Below are 23,590 nucleotides of genomic sequence, written 5' to 3'. Positions count from 1 at the left end.
TGACCACAAGTTCTCAATGGGATTAAGGTCTGGGGAGTTTCCTGGCCATGGACCCAAAATATCGATGTTTTGTTCCCCAAGCCACTTAGTTATCACTTTTGCCTTATGGCAAGGTGCTCCATCATGCTGGGAAAGGCATTGTTCATCACCAAACTGTTCCTGGATGGCTGGGAGAAGTTGCTCTCGGAGGATGTGTTGGTACCATTCTTTATTCATGGCTGTGTTCTTAGGCAAAATTGTGAGTGAGCCCACTCCCTTGGCTGAGAAGCAACCCCACACATGAATGGTCTCAGGATGCTTTACTGGTGGCATGATACAGGACTGATGGTAGCGCTCACCTTGTCTTCTCCGGACAAGCTTTTTTCCGGATGCCCCAAACAATCGTAAAGGGGATTCATCAGAGAAAATGACTTTACCCCAGTCCTCAGCAGTCCAATTCCTGTACCTTTTGCAGAATATCAGTCTGTCCCTGATGTTTTTCCTGGAGAGAAGTGGCTTCTTTGCTGCCCTTCTTGACACCAGGCCATCCTCCAAAAGTCTTTGCCTCACTGTGCGTGCAGATGCACTCACACCTGCCTGCTGCCATTCCTGAGCAAGCTCTGTACTGTTGGTGCCCCAATCCCACAGCTGAATCAACTTTAGCAGACGGTCCTGGCTCTTGCTGGACTTTCTTTGGCGCCCTGAAGCCTTCTTTCCAACAATTGAACCGCTCTACTTTAAGTTCTTGATGATCCGATAAATGGTTGATTTAGGTGCAATCTTACTGGCAGCAATATCCTTGCCTGTGAAGCCCTTTTTGTGCTACGCAATGATGACGGCACGTGTTTCCTTGCAGGTAACCGTGGTTGACAGAGGAAGAACAATGATTCCCAGCACCACCCTCCTTTTGAAGCTTCCAGTCTGTTATTCGAACTCAATCAGCATGACAGAGTGATCTCCAGCCTTGTCCTCGTCAACACTCACACCTGTGTTAAAGAGAGAATCACTGACATGATGTCAACTGGTCCTTTTGTGTGCAGGGCTGAAATGCAGTGGATTTTTTGGGGGGGAGATTCAGTTCATTTGCATGGCAAAGAGGGACTTTGCAATTAATTGCAATTCATCTGATCACTCTTCATAACATTCTGGAGTATATGCAAATTGCCATCATACAAACTGAGGCAGCAGACTTTGTGAAAATGAATATTTGTGTCATTCTCAAAACTTTTGGCCATGACTGTACACAGGCTGGCTCGCTTCCTTGTGTGTGTGTGTGTGTGTGTGTGTGTGTGTGTGTGTGTGTGTGTGTGTGTGTGTGTGTGTGTGTGTGTGTGTGTGTGTGTGTGTGTGTGTGTGTGTGTGTGTGTGTGTGTGTGTGTGTGTGTGTGTGTGTGTGTGTGTGTGTGTGTGTGTGTGTGTGTGTGTGTGTGTTTTTAATGGAATGTTACCAGTTTATGACACAGCTTGGCTGAGTTAGACTCTGGTGCCCAGCATAGCTGCTCTCCTATAAATTACTCTTACGACCATCACAAGGAGCAAAACCGCCTTGCAAAACCACCTTGGCTCTGTGTGTGTGTTCAGATGATCTGCTGGGGGTAGTTCTCACCAGAGCGAAGCATCAACAGAATTCTTCATTTCTCCATAGTGTTTTCCATGGAACAGACACACAGGATCGTATTTCAACCGGCTCCAGGAGAGGGCATCACTCTAAACCATAACAGAGAGGAAAGAGGGAGAGAGAAAAATAAGAGACTGAAAGAGAGGCCACAATCATTTCCACCTGGACGAGTAGGCTATTAGTAGGTTATTTCTGTGGTGTGTTTATAATACCTCTTTAAAATAGAGTACTTTTCTACCCCCCTGCACCTACTATTTTACCCTCTCTCATCTCCCTCTATTCCCCTCCCTTGTTCCCCCCCTTTCCTTCTTCCTGTCCTTCTCCTTCCCCTCCCTCCCTCCCTCCCTCCCTTCTTCCTCTCCTTCTCCTTCCCCTCCCTCCCTCCCTCCCTCCCTCCCTCCCTCCCTCCCTCCCTTCTTCCTCTCCTTCTCCCTCTCCCCTCCTCCCTCCCTCTCCCTCTCTCCCCCTCTCCCTCTCCCTCTCCCTCTCCCTCTCCTGAAGTTTACCAAAATGGGGACAGTTGCAGGAGGTCTTGGTGAAATCTCTTCTGCATCTTGAAAACATTAGAATAATATCCTTCTGGCAGTGACAGAACATACAGAGAGACACACACAGGGGTTTCTAGATGTTTAAACAGATACGGTAGGTGCTATTCAGACTCGGCCACATAATCTAGCCATTGTTTCTGAAACTCTGTCAAAACCACCTTCCCACTTCTGATTGTGCAAAGATGTGTGTGTGTGTGTGTGTCATACATTGTTGTCTTCATCCGTCAAATTTGACATTTGTGGTGTTAATTACACGCCCAGATCACTTCCAGGAAATTCAGAATGTTGCCCTGTGGCAGTCCTGGCACCGTTGTGCTTGGGGTTTTGGGATTGGTGGTGGTGATTGTGTTGACATATTTGTTTCTGGCCGGTCACAATAGGTTATTTTGGATGATTTTCCCTTATTTCCCAACCCAAGGTTTCCTTCTCTGTATTTGTATTGCCCAATTTTAAGCCGTAGAAAAGTGTGTGTGTGTGTGTGTGTGTGTGTGTGTGTGTGTGTGTGTGTGTGTGTGTGTGTGTGTGTGTGTGTGTGTGTGTGTGTGTGTGTGTGTGTGTGTGTGAACAGCAGAACAGCGCTGATTGGGCAGGAGCTGGGATGGATGGAACGTTTGCCTGCTGTGTCATATCCCTTAGTCATGGTATAGTGACCTTTGACCCTGAGTGGGGGAAGCTGAGGTGACTCCCCCGGGGCTGAGTCTGACAGGGAGGGGGGAAGCTGAGGTGACTCTCCTGGGGCTGAGTCTGACAAGGAGTGGGGTAAGCTGAGGTGACTCTCCTGGGGCTGAGTCTGACAGGGCGTGGGGTAAGCTGAGGTTACTCTCCTGGGGCTGAGTCTGACAGGGAGTGGGGTAAGCTGAGGTTACTCTCCCGGGGCTGAGTCTGACAGGGAGGGGGGAAGCTGAGGTGACTCTCCTGGGGCTGAGTCTGACAGGGCGTGGGGTAAGCTGAGGTTACTCTCCCGGGGCTGAGTCTGACAGGGAGGGGGGAAGCTGAGGTGACTCTCCTGGAACTGAGTCTGACAGGGCGTGGGGTAAGCTTAGGTTACTCTCCCGGGGCTGAGTCTGACAGGGAGTGGGGTAGGTGCTATTTAATTGTGGCTGGCCCAGGTGCTATTTAATTGTGGCTGGCCCAGTGCTGCAGTTGTCTTGATAGATGTGGAGGGCCAACACCTTTAGTTGTCGCTCCCTATTTGATTTCTAGACAAACAATCTTCCCTGTTTTGTTTTTGCTCAACTTTTTGGTTTGCTTCCTGTCTTTAAGTTTGGTGTGGGTTTTTCTTTTGTTTGCCTCTTCTTGGGTAAATTTAGTGGGTCTCATGGTGGGTGTCTTTTAGGTCCCAGTGGTTGTTGCTATGCAACTTTCAGTGGACGACAACCATGAGTGTCTTTCAGAGCCCCTCCTAAAACCCCACCTGTTTACATTTGGTTGTTGTCAGTGACTCTTTGTTGGTTCCATCTTCTGTTTGTTCCCCCTTCTGTTTGTTCCCCCTTCTGTTAGTTCCCCCTTCTGTTAGTTCCCCCTTCTGTTTGTACACACACACAGGCACACACTGTTTTTCACTTTGTCTCTGTCTTTGTGCTTTTGTCAACCTGCTGTGTCTCGAACCGAAGCCCCCATCTCACTCTGCTCAGTTTCCATTGTTCAGGATATCAGGACACTGACATAATGTATGTATAATCTCACTGTTTAGTTCAGGGAGAACGTCTGTGTGTGTGCATAATGTGCAAGTTCAAGCGTGGTTGCGTGTGTATACAGAATATACTTGTCACGCCCTGACCGTAGAGAGCTTTTTATGTCTCTATTTTGGTTTGGTCAGGGTGTGATTTGGGTGGGCATTCTATGTTGCTTTTTCTATGATTTGTATTTCTGTGTGTTTGGCCGGGTGTGGTTCTCAATCAGAGGCAGCTGTCTATCGTTGTCTCTGATTGAGAACCATACTTAGGTTGCCTTTTCCCACCTGTATTGGTGGGTAGTTGTGAATTAGTAGACGCCTGTCAGCACTCATTTTTGTATAGCTTCACGGTTCGTTTGTTATTTTGTTAGTTTGTTTAGTGTTCGTTCTTTGTAATAAAGAAGTATGTACGCATCCCACGCTGCACCTTGGTCTCCTCCCTTTGACGGCCGTGACAATACTGAATAATATAGAGCCCTTTCTCTCTTTCTTTCTCTCTCTCTTTCTCTCTCTGTCTCTTTCTCTTTCGCTCTCTGTCTCTCTCTCTTTAGGGCTTAGGGAATAAGGAAGGGAGGGAAGCAATGGTTAGGGCTTAGGGGATAAGGGATTCGCAAAGTAGAGAGGCCATGGTTAGAGTTTAGGGGATAAGGAAGGGAGGGAGCCAATGGTTAGGGAATAGGGGATAAGGAAGGAAGGAAGGGAGCCAATGGTTATGGAATAGGGGATAAGGAAGGAAGGAAGGACAGAGAGATATAGGGAGTCAGATGGTTAAGGTTATGACGGGCTGTCACACCTAGTTCCTCCAACAGCAGGGCTAAAGCCTCTACCTTGAAAAATATTGTTCTGTTCAACAGGTGGGTCACTAGACAAATGGTACAGTACTTTAGGTGGGTCACTAGACAAATGGTAAAGTACTTTTATCGAACGGGTGGCATCCCTAAGTCTAAATATTGCTGTTACATTGCACAACCTTCAATGTTATATCATAATTATGTAAAATTCTGGCAAACTAATTACTGTCTTTGTTAGTGAGAAATGGTCTTCACACAGTTCGCAACGATGGTAAAGTACAAAAAAAATAAAAATCTGCCAAGCGAACACTTAGATATGGTAATTTTCACGTTTTAATAAATTCTTAGAATGTTTGGGAGTTACGTATACTAAAGCATTTGTAAAAATGTTATAGCAATATAGAGTGGGAATGCGGCCGTGCATCTGAACAATTAATAGATCCAATCAGGATTTGCCAACCCAAGAGATATGATAACTGTATAACAGTTGTTCAAGTTCTTGCCAGCTGTCCAAATGAGCCTTGCATCTCAAGCACTGTATAGCCATCGAGAAATGATATGAAGGGGAAAAGTCAGTCACTCCTCCGATGGCATGACATCCTCCAAGCCGCTATTTAGCTAACTTTAGGCTCTATGTTTTTAGCTTACTACATAAATAGATACACTAGCCTATTAGCCATGTTATGACTGGCTTGTGATCATTGCCCTTGCTAGTTTGATTGTATTGACATTCCCAGCCTTAGTTACAGTCCTCCGTTTTTGTCCAAAATATTGAGCCGTTGAAACAGTGCATCCCGAATGGAGGCTGCAAACAATGTACCAGGCCAGCTGCGATTTACAACCTGATAGCAACATTTGTTGGACAACCAAGAAATATATTGGTGAATTATATTAATCATACATTGAACTGCATCTATCTATTCTGCCCACAATGCCTTACTGTATGTCATGGAACGTTAAGTCAAATAGAACCTATTTTTAAAACCCTTTATAAAGTTGGTTTTGTAGAATAAACTGGGAATTTTATATTTCTGACTGATATTATGAATGTCTGTGTTTCATATCTGCAAAGTAGTGAAAACGCTGTCAGTTCCACTTCCAACTTTAGATCACTGGTTACTTTTAGAGGTCGACCGATTATGATTTTTCAACGCCGATACCGATTATTGGAGGGCCAAATATATTTGTAATAATGACAATTACAACAATACTGAATTAACACTTTTATTTTAACTTATTCTTACGAGCCTACTGCTGCCTACCACCACTCAGTCAGACTGCTCTATCAAATATCAAATCATAAACTTAATTATAATATAATAAACACACAGAAATACGAGCCTTAGGTCATTAATATGGTCAAATCCGGAAACTATCATTTCGAAAATAAAACGTTTATTCTTTCAGTGAAATACTGAACCGTTCCGTATTTTATCGAACGGGTGGCATCCCTAAGTCTAAATATTGCTGTTACATTGCACAACCTTCAATGTTATATCATAATTATGTAAAATTCTGGCACATTAATTACTGTCTTTGTTAGTGAGAAATGGTCTTCACACAGTTCGCAACGAGCCAGGCGGCCCAAACTGCCGATTTCCGATTGTTATAATCGGCCATGCCGATTAATCGGTCGATCTCTAGTTACTTTGTGTCCTAAATGTGATTATTTATTTTTTTTGCAATGGAAAGTAATAGTTGTACATTTCGATTGGGAAATGCTTAATGGTTTTGTTTTTGTATTCTTATGATTGGGACCTAGTGGCTCATTATGTCTGGGTTCATGGACTGCTTATCCTTTAACATCATGCTGTGTGTGACTGCTGTCCTTTCCATCGGTCCTATGGAGTGGTGTAGTGGTGGTTTAACATCATGATGTGCGACTGCTGTCCTTTCCATCGGTCCTATGGAGTTGTGTAGTGGTGGTTTAACATCATGATGTGTGACTGCTGTCCTTTCCATCGGTCCTATGGAGTAGTGTAGTTGGAGTCTGGAGAAGTGGTTATACTCTAATGTTGTCCAAAAGTTCACAAATGATATTCAGCTGCAGCTAGGCTATGTGTGCGGCGAGCATGTGAATATATTTTGCTTGCTTTGCGATTGTGCATTATTTCTCTATTGTACTACATAATTGATAAGTCGTATAGCTCCACTACACTACGTTGATACTCGTCAGTAGGGATAAAGAAGGGATTATAGGCTATGCCAAGTGAAAATTATACCTGCTCATCCCCTCCACTACCCAACTGACCACTACATGAGTACGCTGGTATTACTGTTGGTCCTTTCAGAATCACCAACCTGTCACACACTGAAGGCTTATAGGTTCACCACTGAAGACCTGTAAGGTTCACCACTGAAGGCCTATAGGTTCACCACTGAAGACCCTATAGGTTCACCACTGAAGACCTGTAAGGTTCACCACTGAAGACCTATACATTTACATTTAGTCATTTAGCAGACGCTCTTATCCAGAGCGACTTACAGTAGAGTGCATACATTTTATTACATTTTTTACACACTGAGACAAGGATATCCCTACCGGCCAATCCCTCCCTAACCCCTAACCCGGCCCCACGGACCTCCCGGTTGCGGCCGGCTGCGACAGAGCCTGGGCGTGAACCCAGAGACTCAGGTGGCGCAGCTAGCACTGCGATGCAGTGCCCTAGACCACTGCCCCACCCGGGACACTATAGGTTCACCACTGAAGGCCTATAGGTTCACCACTGAAGACCTATAGGTTCACCCCTGAAGACCTATAGGTTCACCACTGAAGACCTATAGGTTCACCCCTGTACTAATATGTCTATAATAGATATAAAGACTGTTAAGGTACTGTATTCATGTTTCAATAAAGGATTGTATATATTTGGCCGGTTGAAGTAATTTTATTACATTGACTGAATGGAAGCTTAAAATTGTAATATTTTTACTCTGCTGCTCTCGGAATCAAGATCGAGTACAAATGTATCCGGCTGAGACACTCACTATGTGGTCTGAAGCCCGGACTTGATTACTACAACTCAAAGCATTAGCATCTATCTCTACAACCCTACCCAGGCATAGGGGAACACAGTGTGTGTGTGTGTGTGTGTGTGTGTGTGTGTGTGTGTGTGTGTGTGTGTGTGTGTGTGTGTGTGTGTGTGTGTGTGTGTGTGTGTGTGTGTGTGTGTGTGTGTGTGTGTGTGTGTGTGTGTGTGTGTGTGTGTGTGTGTGTGTGTGTGTGTGTGTGTGTATCCATGTGTAAAACCCAGACCTCCATTGCAGACCCCGGGAGACCCATGTCACATGCCAAGGGTTATACTTCACTTCATACTGTAAATGAACACTTTAATGCTTGACGTATACGTTATGGATGAGCCGGGTGCTGAGGCATTTTGGGTCTTACGATGGAAAGACCCAATGAAAAATACGATCCATTATGCTCGTCAGTCATCATTCATCTTGATTAAACTGAAATAATATCTTTCTCTCTCTCTGTGTCTTTCTGTCTCTCGTTCTCTGTCTCTCTATCTATCTGTCTCTCGTTCTCTGTCTCTCTCTCTCTCTCTCTGTCTTTCTCTCTCTCTCTGTGTCTTTCTCTCTCTCTCTCGTTCTCTGTCTCTCTATCTCGTTCTCTATCTCTCTCTCTCTGTGTCTTTCTCTCTCTGTCTTTTTCTCTCTCTTTCTCTCTCTCATTATCTTTCTCTTTTTCTCTAGCTCTCTTTTACTCTCTTGTTCTCTCTAATCTTTCTCTCTCTGTCTTTCTTTTTCTCTCTCGTTCTCTCTAATCTTTCTCTCTCTGTCTTTCTTTTTCCTCTCTCGTTCTCTCTAATCTTTCTCTCTCTGTCTTTCTTTTTCTCTCTCTGTCTTTTTCCCTCTCTTTCTCTCTAACCCACAGATGTTCCCAGTCTAGTTTGTTCTTTGTACTTGCTCTTATATCTCTTTAAGTGTTAGTAAGACAGACATATCAAATAAATTATCTCTAATTCTCTCTATCTTTCTTTCTCAATTCAATTCAAATGGCTTTATTGGCTTGGGAAACATATGTTTACATTTCCAAAGCAAATGGAATAGACAATAAACGAAAGGGAAATAAAAAATCATTAAAAATGATACTCTAGTTTTAAAAGAATATAGACATTTCAAATGTTATATTATTGACTTTGTACAGTGTAACAATGTACAAATAGTTGAAGTATGAATGAGAAAATAAATAATGTGAATGGGTCACATATCTAGCTGCTGTGATGGCACACTGTGGTATTTCACCTAACAGATATGGAAGTTCATCAATGTTTGATTTGTTTTCAAATTCTTTGTGGACCTGTGTAATCTGAGGGAAATATGAGTCTAATATGGTCATACATTTGGCCGGAGGTTAGGAAGTGCAGCTCAGTTTCCACCTCATTTTGTGGGCAGTGTGCACATAGCCTGTCTTCTCTTGAGAGCCAGGTCTGCCTTTCTTTAAGTTAGGGTCCGTCACAGTGGTCAGGTATTCTGCCACTGTGTACTCTCTGTTTAGGGCCAGGAAGCATTCTAATTTGCTCTGTGTTTTTGATGATTCTTTCCAGTGTGTCAAATAGTTATATCTTTGCTTGCTCATGATTTGGTTGGGTCTAAATGTGTTCCGGTCCTGGGGACTGTTTGTTTTTTGTGAACAGAGCCCCTAGACCAGCTGGCTTAGGGGACTCTTCTCTAGGTTTGTCTCTTTGTAGGTGAGGGTTTTGTGGGGGAATGTGTTGGGAATCTCTTCCTTTTAGGTGGTTGTAGAATTTAACATCTCTTTTCTGGATGTTGATAACTAGCGGGTATCGTCCTAATTCTGCTCTGCCTGCATTATTTGAGATTTTGCGTTGCACACAAAGTATATTTTTCAGAATTCTGCATGCTGAGTCTCAATTGGGTGTTGGTCCCATTATGTGAATTATTGGTTGGTGAGTGGACCCCAGACCTCCAAGGGCAATGGGTTCTGTAAATGATTTAAGTATTTTTCAGACAGATCCTGAATGGGATGTTGAGTTTTATGTTATTTTTGTTGGCAAAGAAGGCCCTTCTTGCCTTGTCTCTCGTTCACAGCCTTGTGGAAGTTACCTGTGGTGTTGATGTTTACTCTGAGGTAGTTATAGTTCTTTGTGTGCTCTAGGACAACGGTGTCTAGATAGAATTTGTATTTGTGGTCCTGGCGACTGGACCTTTTTTGGAACACCATTATTTTTGTCTTACTGAGATTCACTGTCAGGGCCCAAGTCTGACAGAATCTAGGCAGAAAATCTAGGTGCTTCTGTAGGCGCTCCTTGGTTGCGGACAGAAGCACCAGATCATCAGCAAAAAGTTGACATTTGTTTTCTGAGTCTCTCTCTCTCTCTGTAGGACCTGGACAGTCTGCAGATCCTTCTGGAGGAGGTGCGTTTCTTTGACCTGTTTGGCTTCAGTGAAGCGGAGGGCAGCTGGCTCTGCTACATGTGCAACAACCCAGAGAAGGCCACAGGTAAAACACCTGAATCTCTCTGTCTAACATAACACACCTGTTCTCATCTGTCTAATACAACACACCTGTTCTCATCTGTCTAATATAACACACCTGTTCTCATCTGTCTAATATAACACACCTGTTCTCATCTGTCTAACATAACACACCTGTTCTCATCTGTCTAATATAACACACCTGTTCTCATCTGTCTCACATAACACACCTGTTCTCATCTGTCTAACATAACACACCTGTTCTCATCTGTCTCACATAACACACCTGTTCTCATCTGTCTAATATAACACACCTGTTCTCATCTGTCTAACATAACACACCTGTTCTCATCTGTCTAATATAACACACCTGTTCTCATCTGTGTAACATAACACACCTGTTCTCATCTGTCTAACATAACACACCTGTTCTCATCTGTCTAACATAACACACCTGTTCTCATCTGTCTAACATAACACACCTGTTCTCATCTGTCTCACATAACACACCTGTTCTCATCTGTCTAATATAACACACCTGTTCTCATCTGTCTAATATAACACACCTGTTCTCATCTGTCTAACATAACACACCTGTTCTCATCTGTCTAACATAACACACCTGTTCTCATCTGTCTAATATAACACACCTGTTCTCATCTGTCTCACATAACACACCTGTTCTCATCTGTCTCATATAACACACCTGTTCTCATCTGTCTAATATAACACACCTGTTCTCATCTGTCTAACATAACACACCTGTTCTCATCTGTCTAACATAACACACCTGTTCTCATCTGTCTAATATAACACACCTGTTCTCATCTGTCTCACATAACACACCTGTTCTCATCTGTCTCATATAACACACCTGTTCTCATCTGTCTCATATAACACACCTGTTCTCATCTGTCTAATATAACACACCTGTTCTCATCTGTCTAACATAACACACCTGTTCTCATCTGTCTAATATAACACACCTGTTCTCATCTGTCTAATATAACACACCTGTTCTCATCTGTCTAACATAACACACCTGTTCTCATCTGTCTAACATAACACACCTGTTCTCATCTGTCTAATATAACACACCTGTTCTCATCTGTCTAATATAACACACCTGTTCTCATCTGTCTAACATAACACACCTGTTCTCATCTGTCTAACATAACACACCTGTTCTCATCTGTCTAACATAACACACCTGTTCTCATCTGTCTAATATAACACACCTGTTCTCATCTGTCTAATATAACACACCTGTTCTCATCTGTCTAACATAACACACCTGTTCTCATCTGTCTAATATAACACACCTGTTCTCATCTGTCTAACATAACACACCTGTTCTCATCTGTCTAACATAACACACCTGTTCTCATCTGTCTAATATAACACACCTGTTCTCATCTGTCTAACATAACACACCTGTTCTCATCTGTCTAATATAACACACCTGTTCTCATCTGTCTCACATAACACACCTGTTCTCATCTGTCTAATATAACACACCTGTTCTCATCTGTCTAATATAACACACCTGTTCTCATCTGTCTCACATAACACACCTGTTCTCATCTGTCTAATATAACACACCTGTTCTCATCTGTCTAATATAACACACCTGTTCTCATCTGTCTAATATAACTCTCCTGTTCTCATCTGTCTAATATAACACACCTGTTCTCATCTGTCTAATATAACACACCTGTTCTCATCTGTCTAATATAACACACCTGTTCTCATCTGTCTAATATAACACACCTGTTCTCATCTGTCTAATATAACACACCTGTTCTCATCTGTCTCACATAACACACCTGTTCTCATCTGTCTAATATAACACACCTGTTCTCATCTGTCTCACATAACACACCTGTTCTCATCTGTCTAATATAACACACCTGTTCTCATCTGTCTAATATAACACACCTGTTCTCATCTGTCTAACATAACACACCTGTTCTCATCTTTCTCACATAACACACCTGTTCTCATCTGTCTAATATAACACACCTGTTCTCATCTGTCTCATATAACACACCTGTTCTCATCTGTCTAACATAACACACCTGTTCTCATCTGTCTCACATAACACACCTGTTCTCATCTGTCTAACATAACACACCTGTTCTCATCTGTCTAATATAACACACCTGTTCTCATCTGTCTCACATAACACACCTGTTCTCATCTGTCTAATATAACACACCTGTTCTCATCTGTCTAACATAACACACCTGTTCTCATCTGTCTCATATAACACACCTGTTCTCATCTGTCTAATATAACACACCTGTTCTCATCTGTCTAATATAACACACCTGTTCTCATCTGTCTAACATAACACACCTGTTCTCATCTGTCTAATATAACACACCTGTTCTCATCTGTCTCACATAACACACCTGTTCTCATCTGTCTCACATAACACACCTGTTCTCATCTGTCTAATATAACACACCTGTTCTCATCTGTCTAACATAACACACCTGTTCTCATCTGTCTCACATAACACACCTGTTCTCATCTGTCTAACATAACACACCTGTTCTCATCTGTCTAATATAACACACCTGTTCTCATCTGTCTAACATAACACACCTGTTCTCATCTGTCTAACATAACACACCTGTTCTCATCTGTCTAACATAACACACCTGTTCTCATCTGTCTAATATAACACACCTGTTCTCATCTGTCTCACATAACACACCTGTTCTCATCTGTCTAATATAACACACCTGTTCTCATCTGTCTAATATAACACACCTGTTCTCATCTGTCTAATATAACACACCTGTTCTCATCTGTCTAACATAACACACCTGTTCTCATCTGTCTAATATAACACACCTGTTCTCATCTGTCTCACATAACACACCTGTTCTCATCTGTCTAATATAACACACCTGTTCTCATCTGTCTAACATAACACACCTGTTCTCATCTGTCTAATATAACACACCTGTTCTCATCTGTCTAACATAACACACCTGTTCTCATCTGTCTAACATAACACACCTGTTCTCATCTGTCTCACATAACACACCTGTTCTCATCTGTCTAATATAACACACCTGTTCTCATCTGTCTAATATAACACACCTGTTCTCATCTGTCTAATATAACACACCTGTTCTCATCTGTCTAACATAACACACCTGTTCTCATCTGTCTAATATAACACACCTGTTCTCATCTGTCTAACATAACACACCTGTTCTCATCTGTCTAATATAACACACCTGTTCTCATCTGTCTAACATAACACACCTGTTCTCATCTGTCTAACATAACACACCTGTTCTCATCTGTCTCATATAACACACCTGTTCTCATCTGTCTAACATAACACACCTGTTCTCATCTGTCTCACATAACACACCTGTTCTCATCTGTCTAATATAACACACCTGTTCTCATCTGTGTAACATAACACACCTGTTCTCATCTGTCTCACATAACACACCTGTTCTCATCTGTCTAACATAACACACCTGTTCTCATCTGTCTCACATAACACACCTGTTCTCATCTGTCTAATATAACACACCTGTTCTCATCTGTCTAATATAACACACCTGTTCTCATCTGTCTAATATAACACACCTGTTCTCATCTGTCTAACATAACACACCTGTTCTCATCTGTCTAACATAACACACCTGTTCTCATCTGTCTCATATAACACACCTGTTCTCATCTGTCTAACATAACACACCTGTTCTCATCTGTCTCACATAACACACCTGTTCTCATCTGTCTAATATAACACACCTGTTCTCATCTGTCTCACATAACACACCTGTTCTCATCTGTCTCATATAACACACCTGTTCTCATCTGTCTAACATAACACACCTGTTCTCATCTGTCTCACATAACACACCTGTTCTCATCTGTCTAATATAACACACCTGTTCTCATCTGTGTAACATAACACACCTGTTCTCATCTGTCTAATATAACACACCTGTTCTCATCTGTCTAACATAACACACCTGTTCTCATCTGTCTAATATAACACACCTGTTCTCATCTGTGTAACATAACACACCTGTTATCATCTGTCTAATATAACACACCTGTTCTCATCTGTCTAACATAACACACCTGTTCTCATCTGTCTAACATAACACACCTGTTCTCATCTGTCTAATATAACACACCTGTTCTCATCTGTCTCACATAACACACCTGTTCTCATCTGTCTCACATAACACACCTGTTCTCATCTGTCTAATATAACACACCTGTTCTCATCTGTCTAACATAACACACCTGTTCTCATCTGTCTCACATAACACACCTGTTCTCATCTGTCTAATATAACACACCTGTTCTCATCTGTCTAATATAACACACCTGTTCTCATCTGTCTAACATAACACACCTGTTCTCATCTGTCTAATATAACACACCTGTTCTCATCTGTGTAACATAACACACCTGTTCTCATCTGTCTAATATAACACACCTGTTCTCATCTGTCTAACATAACACACCTGTTCTCATCTGTCTAATATAACACACCTGTTCTCATCTGTGTAACATAACACACCTGTTCTCATCTGTCTAATATAACACACCTGTTCTCATCTGTCTAACATAACACACCTGTTCTCATCTGTCTAACATAACACACCTGTTCTCATCTGTCTAATATAACACACCTGTTCTCATCTGTCTCACATAACACACCTGTTCTCATCTGTCTCACATAACACACCTGTTCTCATCTGTCTAATATAACACACCTGTTCTCATCTGTCTCACATAACACACCTGTTCTCATCTGTCTAATATAACACACCTTTTCTCATCTGTCTAACATAACACACCTGTTCTCATCTGTCTAACATAACACACCTGTTCTCATCTGTCTAATATAACACACCTGTTCTCACCTGTCTAACATAACACACCTGTTCTCATCTGTCTAACATAACACACCTGTTCTCATCTGTCTAATATAACACACCTGTTCTCATCTGTCTAACATAACACACCTGTTCTCATCTGTCTAATATAACACACCTGTTCTCATCTGTCTAACATAACACACCTGTTCTCATCTGTCTAACATAACACACCTGTTCTCATCTGTCTAACATAACACACCTGTTCTCATCTGTCTAACATAACACACCTGTTCTCATCTGTCTCACATAACACACCTGTTCTCATCTGTCTAATATAACACACCTGTTCTCATCTGTCTAATATAACACACCTGTTCTCATCTGTCTAACATAACACACCTGTTCTCATCTGTCTAACATAACACACCTGTTCTCATCTGTCTAATATAACACACCTGTTCTCATCTGTCTAATATAACACACCTGTTCTCATCTGTCTAACATAACACACCTGTTCTCATCTGTCTAATATAACACACCTGTTCTCATCTGTCTAACATAACACACCTGTTCTCATCTGTCTAACATAACACACCTGTTCTCATCTGTCTCACATAACACACCTGTTCTCATCTGTCTCACATAACACACCTGTTCTCATCTGTCTAATATAACACACCTGTTCTCATCTGTCTAATATAACACACCTGTTCTCATCTGTCTAACATAACACACCTGTTCTCATCTGTCTAATATAACACACCTGTTCTCATCTGTCTAACATAACACACCTGTTCTCATCTGTCTAACATAACACACCTGTTCTCATCTGTCTAACATAACACACCTGTTCTCATCTGTCTAATATAACACACCTGTTCTCATCTGTCTAATATAACACACCTGTTCTCATCTGTCTAATATAACACACCTGTTCTCATCTGTCTAATATAACACACCTGTTCTCATCTGTCTCACATAACACACCTGTTCTCATCTGTCTAACATAACACACCTGTTCTCATCTGTCTAATATAACACACATGTTCTCATCTGTCTAACATAACACACCTGTTCTCATCTGTCTAACATAACACACCTGTTCTCATCTGTCTAACATAACACACCTGTTCTCATCTGTCTCATATAACACACCTGTTCTCATCTGTCTAATATAACACACCTGTTCTCATCTGTCTCATATAACACACCTGTTCTCATCTGTCTAACATAACACACCTGTTCTCATCTGTCTAACATAACACACCTGTTCTCATCTGTCTAATATAACACACCTGTTCTCATCTGTCTAATATAACACACCTGTTCTCATCTGTCTAACATAACACACCTGTTCTCATCTGTCTAATATAACACACCTGTTCTCATCTGTCTAATATAACACACCTGTTCTCATCTGTCTAACATAACACACCTGTTCTCATCTGTCTAATATAACACACCTGTTCTCATCTGTCTAATATAACACACCTGTTCTCATCTGTCTAACATAACACACCTGTTCTCATCTGTCTAACATAACACACCTGTTCTCATCTGTCTAACATAACACACCTGTTCTCATCTGTCTAACATAACACACCTGTTCTCATCTGTCTAATATAACACACCTGTTCTCATCTGTCTCACATAACACACCTGTTCTCATCTGTCTAACATAACACACCTGTTCTCATCTGTCTAATATAACACACCTGTTCTCATCTGTCTAATATAACACACCTGTTCTCATCTGTCTAATATAACACACCTGTTCTCATCTGTCTAATATAACACACCTGTTCTCATCTGTCTCACATAACACACCTGTTCTCATCTGTCTAACATAACACACCTGTTCTCATCTGTCTAATATAACACACCTGTTCTCATCTGTCTAACATAACACACCTGTTCTCATCTGTCTAATATAACACACCTGTTCTCACCTGTCTAACATAACACACCTGTTCTCATCTGTCTAACATAACACACCTGTTCTCATCTGTCTAACATAACACACCTGTTCTCATCTGTCTAACATAACACACCTGTTCTCATCTGTCTCACATAACACACCTGTTCTCATCTGTCTCACATAACACACCTGTTCTCATCTGTCTAATATAACACACCTGTTCTCATCTGTCTAACATAACACACCTGTTCTCATCTGTCTAACATAACACACCTGTTCTCATCTGTCTAATATAACACACCTGTTCTCATCTGTCTAATATAACACACCTGTTCTCATCTGTCTCACATAACACACCTGTTCTCATCTGTCTAACATAACACACCTGTTCTCATCTGTCTAACATAACACACCTGTTCTCATCTGTCTAATATAACACACCTGTTCTCATCTGTCTAATATAACACACCTGTTCTCATCTGTCTAATATAACACACCTGTTCTCATCTGTCTAACATAACACACCTGTTCTCATCTGTCTAATATAACACACCTGTTCTCATCTGTCTAACATAACACACCTGTTCTCATCTGTCTAATATAACACACCTGTTCTCATCTGTCTAATATAACACACCTGTTCTCATCTGTCTAACATAACACACCTGTTCTCATCTGTCTAATATAACACACCTGTTCTCATCTGTCTAACATAACACACCTGTTCTCATCTGTCTAACATAACACACCTGTTCTCATCTGTCTAACATAACACACCTGTTCTCATCTGTCTAACATAACACACCTGTTCTCATCTGTCTAATATAACACACCTGTTCTCATCTGTCTAATATAACACACCTGTTCTCATCTGTCTAACATAACACACCTGTTCTCATCTGTCTAACATAACACACCTGTTCTCATCTGTCTAACATAACACACCTGTTCTCATCTGTCTAATATAACACACATGTTCTCATCTGTCTAACATAACACACCTGTTCTCATCTGTCTAACATAACACACATGTTCTCATCTGTCTAACATAACACACCTGTTCTCATCTGTCTAACATAACACACCTGTTCTCATCTGTCTAACATAACACACCTGTTCTCATCTGTCTCATATAACACACCTGTTCTCATCTGTCTAATATAACACACCTGTTCTCATCTGTCTAACATAACACACCTGTTCTCATCTGTCTAATATAACACACCTGTTCTCATCTGTCTAATATAACACACCTGTTCTCATCTGTCTAATATAACACACCTGTTCTCATCTGTCTAATATAACACACCTGTTCTCATCTGTCTAATATAACACACCTGTTCTCATCTGTCTAACATAACACACCTGTTCTCATCTGTCTCACATAACACACCTGTTCTCATCTGTCTCACATAACACACCTGTTCTCATCTGTCTCACATAACACACCTGTTCTCATCTGTCTAACAAAACACACCTGTTCTCATCTGTCTCATATAACACACCTGTTCTCATCTGTCTAACATAACACACCTGTTCTCATCTGTCTAATATAACACACCTGTTCTCATCTGTCTAACATAACACACCTGTTCTCATCTGTCTAATATAACACACCTGTTCTCATCTGTCTCACATAACACACCTGTTCTCATCTGTCTAATATAACACACCTGTTCTCATCTGTCTAATATAACACACCTGTTCTCATCTGTCTCACATAACACACCTGTTCTCATCTGTCTAATATAACACACCTGTTCTCATCTGTCTAATATAACACACCTGTTCTCATCTGTCTAATATAACACACCTGTTCTCATCTGTCTAATATAACACACCTGTTCTCATCTGTCTAACATAACACACCTGTTCTCATCTGTCTAACATAACACACCTGTTCTCATCTGTCTAATATAACACACCTGTTCTCATCTGTCTAATATAACACACCTGTTCTCATCTGTCTAATATAACACACCTGTTCTCATCTGTCTAATATAACACACCTGTTCTCATCTGTCTAATATAACACACCTGTTCTCATCTGTCTAACATAACACACCTGTTCTCATCTGTCTCACATAACACACCTGTTCTCATCTGTCTCACATAACACACCTGTTCTCATCTGTCTCACATAACACACCTGTTCTCATCTGTCTAACAAAACACACCTGTTCTCATCTGTCTCATATAACACACCTGTTCTCATCTGTCTAACATAACACACCTGTTCTCATCTGTCTAATATAACACACCTGTTCTCATCTGTCTAACATAACACACCTGTTCTCATCTGTCTAATATAACACACCTGTTCTCATCTGTCTCACATAACACACCTGTTCTCATCTGTCTAACATAACACACCTGTTCTCATCTGTCTCACATAACACACCTGTTATCATCTGTCTAATATAACACACCTGTTCTCATCTGTCTAATATAACACACCTGTTCTCATCTGTCTAACATAACACACCTGTTCTCATCTGTCTAACATAACACACCTGTTCTCATCTGTCTAACATAACACACCTGTTCTCATCTGTCTAATATAACACACCTGTTCTCATCTGTCTAACATAACACACCTGTTCTCATCTGTCTAACATAACACACCTGTTCTCATCTGTCTAACATAACACACCTGTTCTCATCTGTCTAATATAACACACCTGTTCTCATCTGTCTAACATAACACACCTGTTCTCATCTGTCTAATATAACACACCTGTTCTCATCTGTCTAACATAACACACCTGTTCTCATCTGTCTAATATAACACACCTGTTCTCATCTGTCTAACATAACACACCTGTTCTCATCTGTCTAATATAACACACCTGTTCTCATCTGTCTAATATAACACACCTGTTCTCATCTGTCTAATATAACATACCTGTTCTCATCTGTCTAATATAACACACCTGTTCTCATCTGTCTAACATAACACACCTGTTCTCATCTGTCTAATATAACACACCTGTTCTCATCTGTCTAACATAACACACCTGTTCTCATCTGTCTAATATAACACACCTGTTCTCATCTGTCTAATATAACACACCTGTTCTCATCTGTCTCACATAACACACCTGTTCTCATCTGTCTAATATAACACACCTGTTCTCATCTGTCTCACATAACACACCTGTTCTCATCTGTCTAATATAACACACCTGTTCTCATCTGTCTAATATAACACACCTGTTCTCATCTGTCTCACATAACACACCTGTTCTCATCTGTCTCACATAACACACCTGTTCTCATCTGTCTAATATAACACACCTGTTCTCATCTGTCTAATATAACACACCTGTTCTCATCTGTCTCACATAACACACCTGTTCTCATCTGTCTAATATAACACACCTGTTCTCATCTGTCTCACATAACACACCTGTTCTCATCTGTCTAATATAACACACCTGTTCTCATCTGTCTCACATAACACACCTGTTCTCATCTGTCTCACATAACACACCTGTTCTCATCTGTCTAATATAACACACCTGTTCTCATCTGTCTAATATAACACACCTGTTCTCATCTGTCTAATATAACACACCTGTTCTCATCTGTCTCATATAACACACCTGTTCTCATCTGTCTAATATAACACACCTGTTCTCATCTGTCTCACATAACACACCTGTTCTCATCTGTCTAATATAACACACCTGTTCTCATCTGTCTAATATAACACACCTGTTCTCATCTGTCTCACATAACACACCTATTCTATATTCATCATCTCCATCATATGTGAAAATGAGCGTTTGTATGTTTTTTAGTAAAGAAAATGGAGAGAGATAAGTGTTTCCAATTACATCATCGATGTGCAATGTGCCATTTTAACCAAGTATGATTAGGCATTGCCACTAATTGCCCACTGATTGGTTGAGGATGTCATTGGAACCACTTGTCTTCTTCTGTCTTTTTTACTACAAAACGTAGAAACGTACCATTTTCACATATGTTGATGTTGTGGTGGTGCTGGAGAGGATGAATATGAAGTGTAAATGTATTTTTTAAAGTCCCTTTATTAAGGAGAAAGGTCACCCTAAAGCTTTTCTTTCTCTTATTCTACCCTGTCAACGATCTGTCATCACCCTCTTATTTTCCAACGCCATCCATTCCCTCTCTATGGCCACCTTACCGAGTGACGGATCACTGCCAGGACACACACACACACACACACACACACACACACACACACACACACACACACACACACACACACACACACACACACACACACACACACACACACACACACACACACACACACACACACACACACACACACACACACACACACACACACACACACACCATATGTCACCAACCTCTAATTGGAACAGATTGCTCTAACTGTAAAGTGTAATCATCTATCCACTTTAGTTTTGTTCTCCCAGGTAGTTATTGCCGATTGCAATGGTATGTACTAATAATCACGTGTGGCTTTTATTTGGCTTGTGTGTGGTGTACGGAATAATTGGGGTGATCTGGCTTGTGTGTGGTGTACGGAATAATTGGGGTGGTCTGGCTTGTGTGTGGTGTACGGAATAATTGGGGTGGTCTGGCTTGTGTGTGGTGTACGGAATAATTGGGGTGGTCTGACTTGTGTGTGGTGTACGGAATAATTGGGGTGGTCTGACTTGTGTGTGGTGTACGGAATAATTGGGGTGGTCTGGCTTGTGTGTGGTGTACGGAATAATTGGGGTGGTCTGGCTTGTGTGTGGTGTACGGAATAATTGGGGTGGTCTGGCTTGTGTGTGGTGTACGGAATAATTGGGGTGGTCTGACTTGTGTGTGGTGTACGGAATAATTGGGGTGGTCTGGCTTGTGTGTGGTGTACGGAATAATTGGGGTGGTCTGGCTTGTGTGTGGTGTACGGAATAATTGGGGTGGTCTGGCTTGTGTGTGGTGTACGGAATAATTGGGGTGGTCTGACTTGTGTGTGGTGTACGGAATAATTGGGGTGGTCTGACTTGTGTGTGGTGTACGGAATAATTGGGGTGGTCTGGCTTGTGTGTGGTGTACGGAATAATTGGGGTGGTCTGGCTTGTGTGTGGTGTACGGAATAATTGGGGTGGTCTGACTTGTGTGTGGTGTACGGAATAATTGGGGTGGTCTGGCTTGTGTGTGGTGTACGGAATAATTGGGGTGGTCTGACTTGTGTGTGGTGTACGGAATAATTGGGGTGGTCTGACTTGTGTGTGGTGTACAGAATAATTGGGGTGGTCTGGCTTGTGTGTGGTGTACGGAATAATTGGGGTGGTCTGGCTTGTGTGTGGTGTACGGAATAATTGGGGTGGTCTGACTTGTGTGTGGTGTACGGAATAATTGGGGTGGTCTGACTTGTGTGTGGTGTACGGAATAATTGGGGTGGTCTGACTTGTGTGTGGTGTACGGAATAATTGGGGTGGTCTGACTTGTGTGTGGTGTACGGAATAATTGGGGTGGTCTGACTTGTGTGTGGTGTACGGAATAATTGGGGTGGTCTGACTTGTGTGTGGTGTACGGAATAATTGGGGTGGTCTGGCTTGTGTGTGGTGTACGGAATAATTGGGGTGGTCTGGCTTGTGTGTGGTGTACGGAATAATTGGGGTGGTCTGACTTGTGTGTGGTGTACGGAATAATTGGGGTGGTCTGACTTGTGTGTGGTGTACGGAATAATTTCGGTGGTCTGACTTGTGTGTGGTGTACGGAATAATTGGGGTGGTCTGACTTGTGTGTGGTGTACGGAATAATTGGGGTGGTCTGGCTTGTGTGTGGTGTACGGAATAATTGGGGTGGTCTGACTTGTGTGTGGTGTACGGAATAATTGGGGTGGTCTGGCTTGTGTGTGGTGTACGGAATAATTGGGGTGGTCTGACTTGTGTGTGGTGTACGGAATAATTGGGGTGGTCTGACTTGTGTGTGGTGTACGGAATAATTGGGGTGGTCTGACTTGTGTGTGGTGTACGGAATAATTGGGGTGGTCTGACTTGTGTGTGGTGTACGGAATAATTGGGGTGGTCTGACTTGTGTGTGGTGTACGGAATAATTGGGGTGGTCTGACTTGTGTGTGGTGTACGGAATAATTGGGGTGGTCTGACTTGTGTGTGGTGTACGGAATAATTGGGGTGGTCTGACTTGTGTGTGGTGTACGGAATAATTGGGGTGGTCTGACTTGTGTGTGGTGTACGGAATAATTGGGGTGGTCTGACTTGTGTGTGGTGTACGGAATAATTGGGGTGGTCTGACTTGTGTGTGGTGTACGGAATAATTGGGGTGGTCTGACTTGTGTGTGGTGTACGGAATAATTGGGGTGGTCTGGCTTGTGTGTGGTGTACGGAATAATTGGGGTGGTCTGGCTTGTGTGTGGTGTACGGAATAATTGGGGTGGTCTGACTTGTGTGTGGTGTACGGAATAATTGGGGTGGTCTGGCTTGTGTGTGGTGTACGGAATAATTGGGGTGGTCTGGCTTGTGTGTGGTGTACGGAATAATTGGGGTGGTCTGGCTTGTGTGTGGTGTACGGAATAATTGGGGTGGTCTGGCTTGTGTGTGGTGTACGGAATAATTGGGGTGGTCTGGCTTGTGTGTGGTGTACGGAATAATTGGGGTGGTCTGGCTTGTGTGTGGTGTACGGAATAATTGGGGTGGTCTGGCTTGTGTGTGGTGTACGGAATAATTGGGGTGGTCTGGCTTGTGTGTGGTGTACGGAATAATTGGGGTGGTCTGGCTTG

General features: G+C 41.9%; 1 protein-coding gene across 2 annotated transcripts in view; it reads left to right on the top strand.

Annotated features, from left to right (window-relative positions):
- Window positions 1-23,590, top strand: part of LOC129822446 (ventricular zone-expressed PH domain-containing protein-like) — a 182,505-nt gene that overhangs the window by 98,373 nt on the left and 60,542 nt on the right. For both annotated transcript variants that reach the window (XR_008754488.1, XM_055880730.1), the window contains exon 12: window positions 9,964-10,081. Coding sequence is in view for 1 of the 2 variants with exons in the window: in XM_055880730.1 (XP_055736705.1) it covers window positions 9,964-10,081 (118 nt within the window). In the remaining variant the exon portion in view is untranslated. The remainder of the gene's footprint in view (window positions 1-9,963; window positions 10,082-23,590) is intronic.

This window comes from Salvelinus fontinalis, chromosome 24, assembly GCF_029448725.1.
Source record: "Salvelinus fontinalis isolate EN_2023a chromosome 24, ASM2944872v1, whole genome shotgun sequence".
NCBI classification, from domain to species: Eukaryota; Metazoa; Chordata; class Actinopteri; order Salmoniformes; family Salmonidae; genus Salvelinus; species Salvelinus fontinalis.
Note: the sequence above shows the minus strand (reverse complement) of the source record. Positions and strands in the feature narration are given on the sequence as shown.